The sequence below is a fragment of the Sinocyclocheilus rhinocerous genome, unplaced genomic scaffold (genome assembly GCF_001515625.1).
Source record: "Sinocyclocheilus rhinocerous isolate Xijiao unplaced genomic scaffold, SAMN03320098_v1.1 scaffold166, whole genome shotgun sequence".
In the NCBI taxonomy this organism is placed as follows: Eukaryota; Metazoa; Chordata; class Actinopteri; order Cypriniformes; family Cyprinidae; genus Sinocyclocheilus; species Sinocyclocheilus rhinocerous.
The window spans coordinates 2,423,832-2,441,057 of NW_015633186.1; the positions used below are offsets into that span (position 1 = coordinate 2,423,832).

General features: G+C 36.3%; 1 protein-coding gene across 1 annotated transcript in view; it reads right to left on the minus strand.

Annotated features, from left to right (window-relative positions):
* Positions 1-3,376: 3,376 nt before the first annotated feature.
* LOC107743677 (leucine-rich repeat-containing protein 75A-like) overlaps positions 3,377-17,226 on the minus strand; it is a 21,469-nt gene continuing 7,619 nt past the window's right edge. Inside the window, exons 3-4 of the mRNA XM_016557046.1 lie at positions 14,493-14,605; positions 3,377-4,223 (exon numbers count right to left, since the gene is read on the minus strand). Of these exons, the coding sequence (XP_016412532.1) occupies positions 3,395-4,223; positions 14,493-14,605 (942 nt within the window). The 3' untranslated portion in view covers positions 3,377-3,394. The remainder of the gene's footprint in view (positions 4,224-14,492; positions 14,606-17,226) is intronic.

Here is a 17,226-nt window from a genome sequence, read left to right on the forward strand (position 1 = left end):
TATTTCCCGGAAGTGATGCAATAGCACAGTCAATTCAGACGGCGCCTATAGGTAGCCATATTGATGCGGTCAATGTCGAAAATGAGACCATAGCCCCGTATTCTGCAGAATATTGTTCGGTCTCATTTAAAGACTTTACAATTTTATTTACTTTTACTAGATAATTTGTGGTTTTATGTCAACACATCTGGTTTTGTTTTACTTAACAATAAAAGCAGACTTGACTTGACTTAACTTTGTAATATATTTACATCTATTTACTAGTGTATGTAAAGACGTAATATATATATATATATATATATATATATTACGTCTTTACATCCAAATGATTAACAATCGTATTCATATTATTATTAATCCATATATTTAGTAATTTGTTGGATCTATGTTTGATAATGTGTGTATATTTTCCTGGCCAGTGTCAAAGATAAATTTCCGCTCTGTGAAAATCTGAACGGAAAATTAAGCTAAATAAAATGTGTTTCTCAAAATCACGATAGTCTCTACAATAAAATCCAGTTAAGCCCAGTGGTTTATAGCTGGTCTGGTCATTAACTAGTCATAATTGGTCACCATCTGGCTGTCCAGAGCAACCATGTTTTCCCATCCAGCTTGATTTGACCGGCTAGTATGGTTTGTTGCTGTTCTAATGGTCTACTTAACGTTAGACCAGCCAATGACCAACTGGAAACCAGCTATCATCAGCAAGAGTTGTTGTTTAAAAAGGATTTTCTGTATTTTTATAGACCTTGTTGGTCCATATTTTCATAAATTAATTTTCTTGTCGAACAATTTATAGCCTCATTTGCTAATACTCAAAGGTTGTTTGTGTTGTAAATTGCAAGGAAAGAAACGGAAGTACGTAAACGCTGTCGTTTACATAAAACAAGCCCAAGCCCAAAGAGTCCAAGCACGAAAGAGTTGCCAACCACTAGATGTCGACATCGATTACTAATAGTTTACAGTCCTCCATCCACCAGTCCCGTTCAATTACAGTTCAATGTTCCGGTGCACAAACGCAATAAAAACGTTTACATGTTTATTGTTTTTTTTTTTCTTTTACCACAGTTCTAACAGTCCAACATTTTATGTACTGTTTAATGCATAAATTAATTTTATATTTGTTAAAGGTTTATTGATTTTGATGCCAACAGTCAAATACATTTTGTTTTGTTTTACAAATAATCATATACAAATATTGCTGTACCTTGTCATCCCTATCATTCTCCTTTCTTTATTAACCATTGTGGGAATACAGAAATACAGACAAAATTAGTTGATCACAGCTCTTCAGTGCACTTTTATCAATATATAATTCCCTTTCTGTAATGGCAGAACTTGTCAAGAAGTATGGCTTTGAAAAACAGCAGGAGATTTTGAGGCTACCTGGTGACCATAAAATGACATGATAAACTGAAATATATTGGTTAACTTTATTACAGGAGCAATTAGACTTAATGAATTAATTGTATAAACCATCATTTGGGGAGGGAGATAATTCTACTTAAAAAACACTGAACAAGATTTTTGCATGTAAGCATATTATGATAATATACAAAGTAGTACAGTATAAATGGATATAATAAATCCTAATTCTCAATTAAGTAATTTTAAATAATGAATTAAAACAACTATTTTCCATTAAGACAAATCTGTCTAATCAATATACACTGTCATTGAAACAATACTTTAATTTACTGGCATATCAGAACTAGTTTGAATTACATTTGAACAATGTAATATAATTAGGCACTAAATAGATGTTTATACTATGAAATACCGTTATCATTTAATAACAGTGGATAAATAGAAATTAAACCTTTATATAATTTTTGTGTTTAAAGGATCTATTCTAAAGAACTGAGCTAAGAAACCTTACATTGTCTTCAAAATTCATGTCAAGCAGCAACAACAGAATAACAGTATTGTATACTATCATATAGCCAAACGACACTTTCTTTTTTCCGTGGAGTAAGTCTTTTCTCTTTGGCTTCAGTCCTGCTGCTCTGTATCAAACAAACATATTGTTTTGGGCCAACAGTGTGACAAGACATTTTGGTTTTCCACTGTATAAATTAGGGGCACTTCATATGATCTCATCTGATCTGCGTACCATCCACCTGACACCCGGGACATGCATATTCATTGGACGATACTGAATAGAATTTAGGTTGTTTTCCACTGCTGGAGAGAACATGATGCTTGCGACAGTCAGATGCATAGATGGACACACCAATTCATGACGGCCAAGCCAATCTGCTTATATCCAGCATGTTTAACTGATCTAAATGTGCACCTACACACACATGCTTCTCCAGCAGGGTTTTGAACAGGCACATAGGCACACAGAGGTTCATGGTTATGACAGTGACGGGGAAAACCTGAATGAGAAGGTATATTTGATATTTTTGTACCTCACAAGTGATCCATTTCTGTTTTGCAACAGCAGACAACCGCTGTGATTGTCAACCCTATAAAAACTGCTGAATCCCATGACTCCAGTCTGAAAATACGCCTGTCACGCTTTCTCTTTTTCTTAAAGGGACGAAGTTTACAGACACTAGTTAAATTAGACAGTGGCTTCCATCAGGGAGCGTTGTCTGAATGACATGCTAACTGTTTTGGGACAAAGTCTTCTCTTAAGGGCTCGATGGCTCCAGAGGAGTGCTGTGACTGGTTGGAGCAAGACAGATGGGAAGACTGGATTTCGATGCCTTCTTCTCTTTGCTCCACTTTGTGACTGGATATTTTACATTTTTAAGACAGTGGATGGGAAAACCTGAATAAGAAGGTATGTTTGATATTTTTGTACCTCACAAGTGATTAATTTCTTCGTTGCAAAAACAGACAGCAGCCATGATTGTCATCCCTATTAAACCTGCTGAATCCCATGAGTTCATAGGTAACCCAGTCTGAAAACAAGCCTGTCACGCTCTACCATTCTCTTTTTCTTAAAGGGACGAAGGTTACAGACTCTTAGTGTTTTCAGTCAGGTAGGGTTGTCTGAATGACATGCTAACTGGTCTAGGACAGAAGCTTCTCTTAAAGGCTCGATGGCTCCAGAAGCATGCTGTGAATGGCTGGAGCAAGACAGATGGGATGACTGGCTTTGGACATCCTCTTCACCCTCTGCTATTTGCTTTGCGACTGGATCTATACATTTACATGACAGTGAAGGGAAAAACCTGAATGAGAAGCTATATTTGATATTTTTTTAACCTCACAAGCGATAAATTTCTCCTTTGCAACAACAGACAACTACTGTGAGTGTCAACCCTATAAAACCTTTTGAATCCCATGACTTCATGGATATCCCAGTCTGAAAACAAGCCTGTCACGCTTTCTCTTTTTCTTAAAGGGACCAGCATCTAATAAAATTAGACAGTGGCTGCAATCAGGTAGGGTTGTTCGAATGACACGCTAACTGGTCTGGGACAGAATCTTCTCTTAAAGGCTCGATGGCTCCAGAAGAGTGCTGTGACTGGCTGGAGCAGGACAGATGGGAAGACTGGCTTTGTAAGTCCTCTTCGCCCTCTGCTTTGGACGGCCTTTTCTCTTTGCTCCGCTTTGCAACTGGATCTTTTACCAGCCGCTGCTCCTCCAAGGTCCACATACTTTCGTCTTCGTCCTCCTTGCCCTGCACTTCCCTGTCAAAGTCCAGCAACTCCTCCACCATGTCCTCAATCTCCATCTCACCGTCAATCTCTTCTTCTACCTCAGATCTGAGTTCTCCCATACTCTCAGTCCTGTTTGTATCATCTGCATCGTCCTCATCCACTCGGCCCTCCGGCTCGCTGGCCTGGCTCTCGCCGAACTCAAGGATGGTGGGAAGGTTGCCCTGTTTGGGGCAGCGCTTGCGCAGGCTCACCAGAAATGGTTGTGGGAGGGAGAAGATGTCCACGTTGTTCCCCAGGTCGATCCAGGTGACGCTGGGGAAGCTGTCTGGGTCTTTCAGTGTGTCTGTGAGCTCTTTGAGCACGGCACGGGTCAGCCTGTTGCCATTGAGGGCCAGCGTCTCAAGGCGGGGAAGAGACGCCAGCGTAGGGAGGAGCAGAAGGAAGGCATCGTCTGTGAGCTCGGTGAAGCCCAGCTCAAGGCTGCCGATGCGGGACGCGTGGTGATGCAGGTAGGCACAGAGACGCTCCATGTCTTTCACTCCAAGAGGGATGCCAGACAGATCTAATGTCCCACCGGAGGGAGGGCTTGAAAGAACTGACTTCAGACTGAGAAAGAGAAAAAGAAGCAGATAGAGAGTAAGAATGTGTGTGGAGGTGGGGGAATTAACTTTTCATTGAATTTTATAAATCAGAACCAGAGGAGAGAAAATATTAAGAATTCTAAAATTCCTAGCAGTTCACTAATAAAACTAGGACACATCTGCTGGTAATTTCATTAGGAACTGAAACATAATGTGGCAAAAATTATAATCTGGCCCTGAAAATACATGAAAGAATAAAAAAATAAATAAAAAAACATACAATCAATTTAATAACTAATAGACTCTGTTATGTTTGCATCTTTTTAAATCAATTACCTTGAATATATTAAATATATAAATATATATATAGAGAGAGAGAGAGAGAGAGCTTGACTATATTGGATTTCATAAATTCTTAAATTAAGATTCTATTTCTAAGATACAAGAAATAGAATCACATTATGTCTCATTCATGTTTTTTTAACATGCAATTTTGCTGAAATACTGCAAATAAATAGATCATATAAAATAAAATGATATAAAATATACAATTATTTTAATAAATAAATTATAATACAGATAATATTTTCATTAAAATAATGCAAAATACAGTTTATTTTTACAAACATTATTATGACAAAAAAATTTATGGCCATTTGTCATTAAATTATCTTAATTCACTTACATTGGCAGGTGCAGCATCAACTTAGTGTTGGACCCTACATATAAACAGCAGCTCTGCTCACATATTTAAATGGACTCTTCCAAACCCTGTGCTGTCTGACATAAGACCTTTTAGTGTGGACATTTCCTGTGGCAACAAAATACATTGTATAAAATGTATTATAATTATTAGAATTCCCATCCATACTAATGTGGTACTAGATTTCTACAAATGGAAGTACTTGAAATTGCTACAGTAATTGTAACAGTCATTAGTGCCTAAAGAAGAAATGTAGGGCGGGAACAAACTAAATTATCCAGCCCTATACGAGAAGAGCACAAAGGAACTGTTGAGGAACTAAATTTTATAGTAATAGTAATAAAAGAATAGTCTATGCAGCGTAATGTATTATACCAGCTTTAACATTTTATTAAAACTCAGAGATATCGTCTCATTGAGGGAAATTGAGACCTGATTGAAAGCATTCATTTTCTGTAAATGCATTACAGATTCAAAACAGCCCCTGGAAATACGAACAGCATAGAATTTAAGAGTTAATTTAATCACGATGTCAGTCGTTATTGTCAAATATGGATTAAGAACCTATGAGAGATGAGAGTGGGGAACAGAAGATGAAGGCAGGAAGAGGAGCTGATTTTTTAAATAAAAGAGAACAAATGCATTGCTTTAACCGCTGCACATGCAGCAGACTCATAATAAGCTCAGTGTGCCACCACAGCTTGAAGAGAGAAAGAGTGAAAGCGAGAAAAGAAACGGCGAGAATACTAATTCATAATATGGCCATCGCAAATTCACACCAGGACATGCATATATCTTATTGAACTGGCATTTGAGGAAGAGAGATGAATAATAACCATCCTGATTTGACATGCTATGCTCATTCTGAATGATATATTTCCTGCCCCGCTCTGATCCTGTCACTGACCTAGCAAATAAAACAGCAGCAAAGACAAGGAAATGGCTAAACCAGAACAGGATATCAACTCTCCTGATATTACTGGCCAGGATCCCGAATCCCACGCTCTTTAAGAGAAAAAGCCTTTCCCTCTCTCAGCAATCTCACCCTGAATGCATCTGACCCACTTACATTCTCTCTTCTGCATTTGATCATTTCCAAATGTTCTCATTAACGACGGAGGGATGTTAAGCAGAAATATTAAAACTATCTTTTAGCAAAATGGTATCTGCCACGTGACTTTAGCGAACAATTTGAAAAGTAGCTACATTTCAAAAACTTCTATCTGTTACAGTGTTCTTAGGTTTTTATAAAAATCTCTCAAATGCCAAAATTGCTTAAATAACTCTCCGATTTGAGGAATCACTGGTTGCATATGATCTTAGAGTCACCCAAGTAATCACTTTATTGTTTTTCCTATGCAATATATGAAGCTTTTGACTGCTTGGAAAGCAGGAAAGGATATACGAGGCTGTGTGTAATCAGAGATTTAGCAATCTACTTAATGCTTAATTTACTTAATGTAGCTTTTTAATTGATCTGAAATTTAAATTGCCCCTTCAATAACAATAATGTAGCACAATGCAACAAAGAGAATGATGAGCAACTTTACAATTTTCCATTTCTGCAGCAATTTCTACACTTTTTTCGCATTTTTTCTTTTTTTCACACAAGTCTAATTATCGATCTGGCAGCAGGTGTGTGCTGTGAAAAATCCTTCCGTTGCATCGTCTTTCCTGTGGATGTAAATAAAATCAGGTTATTACTTTAGCGTGATAGATCGGAACATAGGTTTGAATTAAGACAATAAGGTTTAAGTTCCTCATTCTCAGCTTTACAGAAATAAACCCTTTCAATTACAATCGAACTGAAGAGCAGCAGGTGGGTGGGAGGTGTCAGAGATGCGCCATACTGTATTGGATTGTTACAGTTCATTCACATTCTGTCATAGAGGAAAAGAGAGGAAGAGAAAGGAAAACTCTAACACCCAACCCCAAAAATCAGCTTTATGAGTCTTCTGTTGAACATAACGAGCGGTATTAGAAAAATAATGACTTCAATCCATAATTTACATTGCTGGAATATATATCTCTGTTCGAAAGTTTGGGGTCAGTAAGATTTTTATAAAGAAATGAATACTTTTATTTAGGGACGCATTAAACAAATATAACATTACAAAGCAATTCTATTTCAAATAAACGCTGAATAAATATTAAGCATCATAACTGTTTTTAAAATAAATAATAATAAGAAATGTTTCTTGAGCAGCAAATGAGCATATCAGAATGATTTCTGAATGATCATGTGACACTGGAGACTTGAGTAATGCCACTTGAAAATTCAGCTTTGGCATCACAGGAATAAATGAAGTTTTCATATTTTTTAATAGAAAAGAGTGACTTTAAATTAGTGCTGTCAAATGATTAATCGTGATTAATCGCATCCAAAATAAAAGTTTTTGTTTACATAATATGTGTGTGTACTGTGTATATGTATTATGTATATATAAATACACACACATGCATATATATGTTTAAGAAAAATGTTACATTTATATATTAAATATATTTATATATGATAGAAATTATATGAATATAAATATATACATAAATATTTTTAAAATATATGCTGTATGTGTGTGTATTTATATATACATAATAAATATACACCGTTCACACACATATATAATGTAAACAAAAACCTTTATTTTGGATGCAATTCATCGCGATTAATCATTTGACAGCACTACTTTAAATTTTAATAATAATATTTCACACTGTATTTTTGATCAAATAAACACTGCCTTTGGTGAGCATAAGAGACATTTTTCAAACATATAAAAATGTGAATGTAGGTCATTAAAAATGGCCTAAGACCCTCCGATGATATGTTGAAGACTCTTGGATAATAAGTGCGGTCATTATGACCAATTAAGTGCAGAGTCTATCATTATACTGATCTATTCTCCAACACACTGATGAAAGGTCATCACTGTGACTTTCAGAGCAAAATGAAGGATTACCATCACTGAAATAAATCCTGAAATAAACCCTCTTTTGCAGTGGATGCAAGGATAACTGAATGTGTGCGCTAACATTTCATTTCTAGTTCAAATGTTGCTTAGTATTATGAACAACACATTCTGTCATTTAAAAGAGCGCAAGCACTTTCCTTGAATGCAGTACACTTTGATGTCCCATTATTTAAGCTTTATATCCTAATCATACAAAATGTCAAGCTTTTGGCATAATCTGTTAAATTGATTTTCAGTTCATTGTAATAAAAACTGTTTTTATGATGTCGTTTTTTTTTTGTAAATACTACATGCGTATGTCATCATTTTCCCCATTACAAAAAATACCATAAAACTGTGACAAATAAGAAATAACATAACCTTTTTACACCTGAAACACCAACTTTTTTTTTAATGATGTTCAGGCCCAATTTTGTACACTATTCATGGAAAGTGCCAGCAGCTATGTTTAAGCTCTCTATGTAATGACTTTATGTGAATTTTAAACATTAAGTTCAAGCAATTTCTTTTGTCAAACAGCTTTTTTTACTCAGCCTCTCAGGCATCAATGACTCTGACATGACAGCTGTCTGGACGGCTGTGCAAATCAATACAAAAGCATCACTGTAAAAATACCACTAATTGGAGGCAGGTTGCCATGTGCCAAATGAAACGTCAAAGTCACTGCTCGAATAAAGACAGACAGGGAATGAAATTGAAAGAGCCAGAGATGCAGAAAGCTGTAAGGATTGAATATCAAGAGCCTATTGCAACTTCATCATCATGCCACATTCAGAACCTGCTGTTTCTGCTCTCAGGCAGTAAAGAGCGTGAGCAGAAGAGGACAAGAAGACGACAAGAGAGAAAGAGGCACGAAATGAGAGCTTAAGCCACTGAAAATCTAGCAAAAGGCAGAACTGTGAGGTAATCTGTCGAGGAGAGGCAGCATTAGAACGACTCAAGAGATCATATGAGGAGAAAATAGAGGGATGAAAAATAGGAGGGAAAATTCAGAAGACATGCCTGAGGGATGACAGTATGATTTCACAACAGCCCTTATTCCACACCCTCTTCTACTCCTGTTTTACATTCTCAAATCCCTTTTTCGTTTAACACAACTCTCTATCTTTCTTCTCCCCTCAAATACCAGTGTGTTTGCTATTAATGTGGGTGTTATGGAGGCAGATCATATGCTAAAGCTACATAAAACACTGTCGACTCTGGACATGATGATCCAGAAAGCTCCGGTCTGCCTGTGTTGAGATGAGGAAGACATTCTTCACTGGCTCGCTTCGCCACATGCAGACCAGACAAGGGCAATGCGTTTCACATTTCAGTTCATGAAACAATAGAGGTCATGTAGTAGGTCTATGGCATATCAGATTCCAATTAACCAGTTTTGTTTTGAAGAAGCGATCCAAATACTCCTAACAATATTTTTTGTTTACGCAACTGCATAACAATACAGCTTTCAGATATCTATTGTTCCATTTGCATTTAACAATTTGACAGTCGACTAATATATTATTTTCAGTGAGAGTGGGCGATACTGTTGGCATTGTGACAGTGCAAGCTTATGCAAATGAGCAAGATTTTAAAAAATCCTAAACAAATGGAAACATTCAGGTCTATACATCTGATTTGGACTCTTCTGTGCTAAACTCTTGATGTATACAGTTGTGCTAATAAATCAACTTTATCGTATATAAATACAGCATTTAACAGAAGTTAAATGCATGTTATTATGCATGTAAACTAACAGATCAACACATCCGGAGCAGATGTATAATTTCCTCCGGTTATATGTAGAATTGCAAATCAGCTTTAGTGTAAATATTTGCATGGAGGCACATAGATTAAACTGCACACACACTATGAGTAATGCATTGCTCGCATAAACACACACGTACTGCAGCCCAACATCTGTTACGTGTGAATTCTCTTCGAGAAAATGGGACACCTGTCTGAGAGACTGTCTCACTCTGACCGGTGGAGGAGGTTAAGGTCATGTTAGCTCTTAGCCATTACTAGAGCGGAGAGGGAGGAATCATTAAGGGAGAGAGAAAGAGAAGGGCAACTGAAGGAGACATAAAATGATGAGAGTTAAAAATGAAATCATCATGAATGCTTGGCTGTATTTCTCTGTTGTTATTGCTAACTAAATGTAAAAAATGTTTTTGTTCTTTAAAATAAAGGAGTAAAATCAAATATTAATATTAGATTAACAACTTCAACTTTAAAAACCTTGAAAATTAGAAATGAAATAATTTTAAGTTGAAGTACTGATATTACCAGAACTAAATCTGAAATAAAAATTAAGTCATAAAAATAAAACTAAATGGAAATATTACAAAAACGAATAAAAACGACAAAAGCACATCAAATTAAAACTTATACTAAATTTAAAATGAAAACAGAAAGTATGAAAATAAAAACTAATTTAAAATATGAATCAGTATTATAATAGCATACATAATAATAAGATGACACTACAGAATTTCCATTTTTCTTCTCTGGCATCACTGTGAAAACTCCCTTTTGGAACCTTTTTTTTTTAAAGAGTGTAAGTACTTAATCTCAAATATTTCTCCCAAAAAAAGACAGAAATGAGACTTGTATGAATTAGAAATGTTTGAGTTCATAAAAAAATAAAACATCTTGGCAAAAAAATTTGACATTGCTGAGAAACACATTTGAGAGTACTGGAGACATTTCCCCAGGAGAAAAATATGAGAAACAGGATACTTAAAGGGAATTAAAAATAAAATTAGCCATTTCTTTTCACCATACACTCTTAAAAATAAAGGTGATTAAAAGCTTATTCACAGCGATACCATAGAAAAAAAATTTTTGGTTCCACAAAGAACCATTCAGTCAAAGGTTCTTTAACCCTCATGTGGTGTTCGGGTCCTTTTTGCTCTGAAAAATTTTTATTTTTCCCGAAAATACTAGTTAATGTTATCGCATTGGACTGAAATTTTGTGACTTTGTTCACAAAGGGTATAACTACTTCTAAAAAATTTTTTGATCATTTTCATACTTTTCTGGGGGAGATTTTTCACCTTGTTCACACACACACACACACACACGAACTGGCTTCACCCTGCATCAAAATAATCTTTCTTTCATCTTCTTTCTTTCATCACACCTTCTAGACAAAATATTATGACAATAGGTATTGAGGCTTTCATGTTCTCACAAAGCAGACAAAAGTTTACTAATAAATGCTTTAGTACGGAGCCCCTAAAGGGACATGGTGGTGGAAAAAAATCAGATTGAGTGAAAAAATTTGGGGTGGGAGGAAAAAAAAGTTTTGCGAGGGAACGCAAAATATCTTTGCGAGAGAACGCAAAAGCCGGGTCCTTTTTGCTCTGTAACCTCGTTAGTGTGAAAGGGTTCTGAACACAACACAAGGGTTAAAGAACCATCTCTTTCTTACCTTTTTAGATATTAAAGGTTCTTTATGGAACCATTTAGACAAAAAGGTTCTTCTATGGCACCGTGAAGCACCTTTATTTTTAACGGTGTGGGGGATTTTACAGTTTGTCTTCCATACAATGAAAATGAACAGTGACCTAACATAATAAAAACATAATAAAAGTAATGATCTATATTACTTGTTTGCTATTACAAGAGCTATGTTTGAGAAACAGACCAATTTTGTTATTCACTAAAGTCTTGACTTGAAAATCTGCAGTGGTCACCATTCACTTGCACTGTATAGAAATGAGCAGCTTGCTTATTCTGCTACTCTTTTTGTAATCCATACAAGAAAGAAAATCATATCATATCAAATCAGATTTTTAAAAACACAAGAATTTAAGAAAATAGTCACATCATTTTCATTTTAGTTGAGCTTGTTTTTCTTGCCTTTTTGCACCTTCAGGCTGTGAAATTATTTGACCTCCTATTTCCCCAGGACAGTCCCGTTATTGCCGATCTGATGAAATCACATCAGTAAGCTCATAGTTCAGGCAGAACAAACAAAAGCACTTGAGGACATTTCAACAGAGAATAAGGAGACCCTTAGAGGCACACAAGTATCAACAACACACCCAAGGAGAGGTGCGAACGCTGTCTGAGAAACACTTCCCTTTTTAAACCCCAACAGCTGCATTCACATCTGCAACACCACACCACAGTACACAACATAAGCGTAACAAATAAAGAACCGTGTGTGGTGTGACTCAGACAAACAGCAGTGCTCCATCAACAAAAAGCACCCGGTGAGGATTAGACAACACAACCGGAGCGGATAAAAGGAAGAAGGTATCGAATCCGGTCTACGCAGAACACATGCCTTCACTTTCCAGCTTAACCACAGCAGCTGATGCAGTGAATGAACTGCGGTAGGGGACTTCAGCTGTTTTATCCCTGAACACATAAGTTAGGGAACAGAATAAAGGCGTCAGCTAATCTAAAGTGTATCCATTGACACAGGAAATACATACCGCCTAGTATTTCCTCATTTACACATTACACAGTCTGTGTTTTGACTATATTAATGGCAGTTGGAAAGGAGCCACATAAGTATGAGTCTACACCACAGAACCATGTGTTAGCAAAAAACCACACGGCACACAGTGGGAGGCTGCTCTTTCATTCACTGACTCACTCTGCAGAATAAACACAGCTCTTATCATCAATGGACGGAGAGGAAACCGCTGAAAGCCCCGTTGAGGAGCCAATTCACAGGTGATGAGATTTGGATGGTATACGCAGCTGTCTTGGAGATATAATGCGAGATATTGTGTATTAAAACAATTTGGGGATATCAGAACCTTAGGACCCAATCCTCAAATGAAACGCTCCATTAGCCGTGCGGTTTTTAAAGCGTAATTAATCCCTAAGTGCTGACAAATCAGTACATGGACAAACAACTGGCAAAGACATGATTCATTTTGACTGCCTGCTCTGCAAAGTCGGAAAGCCTTTTATTTTTAAACCAACTAATCACTTTAATTAATGAACAAAGTGAGGCACTTGTGAGCCACTAGGCTACTGTATGTGGGCTGAAGGATACGGGCATTAATGTAATTTACAATGTAGCGTTAAATGCAATGTTTTCATGTGAAATGAAAGTAATTATGTGGCAGAAGAGACCTAGACAGAAAATAAGAAAAGAAACAAAAAGAGCCTGAAAAAAAATGGAAAGAGACTAATTTTGACATAAATGTCCATAAGGACTTTGCTAATGAATCCATGTGATTGATTCATTGAAAAGAATCAATTAAAAAGAATGATTCACAAATTGTACATTAATATGGCCTCCATGCAAGGTTTAACGTACAGAAGAGTTTTGTTTGAGAATGAACAACTATTCAAAACGGGCTCATTACTTTTACATGACTTTTAAACTATTATTATTTATTATTTATATGATATTAAATATTTTATATAGTATATATACTAAGCAATTATAAGATAATATAGCATATATTCAGCAAACAGTTCAAAGGGTTTGGGGTCGGCAAGTTTTTGTTGTTGTTGAGAAATTAATTTACAAAGATGCATTAATTTAATAAGAAGTGACAGTTAAGACATTTATAATGTTACAAAAGATTTCTATTTAAAATAAATGCTGTTCATTCAAACTTTTTATTCATCAAAGAATCCTGAAAAAATGGTCTCTACTAAAATATTAAGAAGCACAACTGTTTTCAACATTAATAATAATAAATATTTCTTGAGTACCAAATCAGCATATTTCAATGATTTCTGAAGACTGACACAGAAGACTGAAATAATGGCTGCTGAGAATTCAGCTTTCCATCACAGGAATAAATTACATTTTAAAATGAATGAAAAAATAATTTTTTAATTGTAATAATATTTCACAATATTACTGTTTTTGTATTCTTTTTATTCAATTACTTATTCATTCTTTCTTTTTTTAATCAAATACATGCAGCCTTTGTGAGCATAAGAGATCACGAAACTTACCAACCCCAAACTTTTGGTGTGTGATAACGTCTCGGTTATGTATGGTAACCCTCGTTCCCTGAAGGAGGGAACGGAGACGTCACGTCGGATGACCGACGAAATTGGGATCTCGCTTAGAGAGACCGATGTCCTTCGAGTGTAAACTAAACGAGCCAATGCACATTGGCATGCGATTATTGCATCCAGCTGCTGCTGATCACAGCGTGAGTATAAGTAGGCAGCAGATGCAGCGCATATTCAGGTTTTCACTGAGGAGCCGAGCCGGTGACCCGGCCGCTCAGCGGTGGTACAGGAGCTGTGGCGACGGGACGTGACGTCTCCGTTCCCTCATGTGCATTGGCTTGTTTAGTTTACACTCGAAGTGGATTGGTCTCTCTAAGCGAGATCCCAATTTCGTCGGTCATCCGACGTGACGTCGAGACTGACCGACTGAAAGGGAACTAGAAAAATGTATATTGACTATAGAATTACCCACTTTTAATATCTCAACAAAATTCCAAATATTAATTTATTACCACATTTTTCATAACTGTGGGAACCCTGAGAAGAGAGAAGAGTCAGGACGAAACAAAAAGAAAATCGCTGTAAACTGAGGTGTAAAAAAAACCTTATTGTTGTACTGAGGAAAGTAAGGCAGCATATTCCCTCACTGCCTAAATCTGAGACCCCTCTCTGCTTGTCAGCTCTGCTTTCTCACCAGGCCTGTGGCTTACTCTTCAGCAGCCCCTGCCGTCTCCACTGGGAGTGTGGGCTCAGGTGGTAGGTCAGCTGACGGCACACCTTCTCCATGGCACCCAAAGCATCTCCCTCCTGACAAAGACAGGGAGAGAGACCACATCAATCAGGCTGTAACACACAGCAGGTTAATGGGAACTGGCAGAAGATCAGGGTATCTGAGCCCTCAAGGTAAAATACTAATTTCTTTGACATTTATGATGACAAAGGAGCAAAGCTATATGGACTGACCGACATGTCACAAACACAGTCTGGCTCTATCATTACGTCATCTGAGGTTAGGGAGTGCGTATGCATGTGATTTGGTAAAATGCATTAGCATGTAATGGATTAGCGACAAATTGATGTATTGTATGGCCATCTCTGGAAAGCTTTATTATTTTAACTCACATTCATCACTGCCTAAAGCAATCCAATTTGCAGAGAGACACGGACACTCATACACACACTGCCTCAAGTAACTGCCACACTCCTCTAGACAGAAACTATTTCTGCCAATGTTTAACACATAAATTACAAAAAAAAGAAAAGCGCCGCATATTCCTGCAATTCTGCCAATAATTAAATCTAAGGATGCACTGATATTACAATTCTGGATGATAACCAATAGGTGGCTAATAAATATTCAAATTCTATACTATTTTGTGAATTCAGGATTCATTTGAAATTTAGTATGAAAATGGATATTCATTTTGAGATTTGGTAAAGATTATATTTAATGTTGTTGATTATTTATAATAAACTACAGTATATGAATTCAAAGATGACTGCAGTGATAATCTAAATTTAAAAATAATTCAATATCTAATACCAATTGATACTAATGAATTTAATTACAAAATACATGTAAAAAAAAGTCTATAAGTGTTGTTACTGTTAACTAAAATGTTACAAATAATTTTTGTTTACAGAAATAAAATAAAATAAAACAAACTTAAAATGCTGCCTTGGCAACTAACAAAATTAGTTTAAACTTAAGTAATAACATGACTAAAGCTACAACTGAAATTAGAGCTAAACAGAAGTATATTTATTAAAAAAAAACTAATAAAAATGACTAAAGCTGATAAAATAATTCAAAATTCAAAATATTAAATTTAATTCAAAATCTTGTCAGTGTCGATAGCCTAGTGGGCAGTGTGCTGACATATAACGATGTTGCGTTGTGGGTGTCCTGAGTTCGAATCCCGGCTTGAAGACCTTTTCTGATCCCACCCTCCTCTCTCACTCCCCCTTTGCTTCCTGTCTACTCTACACTATCATATGTGACTCTGGAGCACAAAACCAGTCGTAAGTGTCAATTTTTCGAAATTGAGATTTATACATCTACTGAAAGCTGAATAAATAAGCTTTCCATTGATGTATGGTTTGTTAGGATAGGACAATATTTGGCCGAGATACAACTATTTGAAAATCTGGAATCTGAGGGTGCAAAAAAAAATCAAAATATTGAGAAAATCGCCTTTAAAGTTGTCCAAATTAAGTTCTTAGCAATGCATATTACCAATCAAAAATTAAGTTTAAATATATTTAAGGTAGGCAATTTACAAAATATCTTCATGGAACATGATCTTTACTTAATATTCTAATGATTTTTGGCATAAAAGAAAAATCGATAATTTTGACCCAATGTATTTTTGGCTATTGCTACAAATATACCCATGCTACTTAAGACTGGTTTTGTGGTCCAGGGTCACATATCTTAATAAAGGCAAAATGCCAAAAATAAAATCTTTTAAAAAATGTATTCAAAATATTAAAATACGTAAATAGTATAAAATAACGGAGCATATTTCAATTCATTATTATGAGCTGCAAAGGTGAATTCCTGGTTATGAGATTTTTTTTATTGTCCATTAACAGTAAATTTGTCTGGTCACGTTAATCACAAGTGAAATGTACAGAGGTTTATTACTGGAATTACATTGATTTGCTTCAGGTAATAATGAGGTTCAGTGCACTTGAGTGAATGAGAGGGCAGGGCACTGCTCATATATGACTAGATTAGTTTCAAGTACTAACACTTGTCTCATCTGTGGCTCCAACTAAAACCTACAAAAATGTCTCAACTTGTAAATGTAAAATTCACAGGATCAGGACCACTGTAGGCTTGCCGCGATAGACAGTGCTAACGGTTATACCGGTGTTAAGCCGCAACACCGGTTACGTCACTTGCCCACCGCGTCACCGACCCCCACCGTCGTTTTGATTTTTTATCGAAATAAAAATCATTTAGTTCAGTAAAAGAACAGACACTACAATTAAAAACTGAACGCGGCTGCTCAATGCAGCGTGCCGAACGACAGTCGCATCACAGATCAGATTTAATTTCTCCAGTGAGGAGAGTGAGTCAAGCTGACTGACAAGAAGAGTGAGGTGAGACAGACAAGAAGAGTGAGGTGAGACAGACAAGAAGAGTGAGGTGAGACAGACAAGAAGAGTGAGGTGAGACAGACAAGAAGAGTGAGGTGAGACAGACAAGAAGAGTGAGGTGAGACAGACAAGAAGAGTGAGGTGAGACAGACAAGAAGAGTGAGGTGAGACAGACAAGAAGAGTGAGGTGAGACAGACAAGAAGAGTGAGGTGAGACAGACAAGAAGAGTGAGGTGAGACAGACAAGAAGAGTGAGGTGAGACAGACAAGAAGAGTGAGGTGAGACAGACAAGAAGAGTGAGGAGAGACAGACAAGAAGAGTG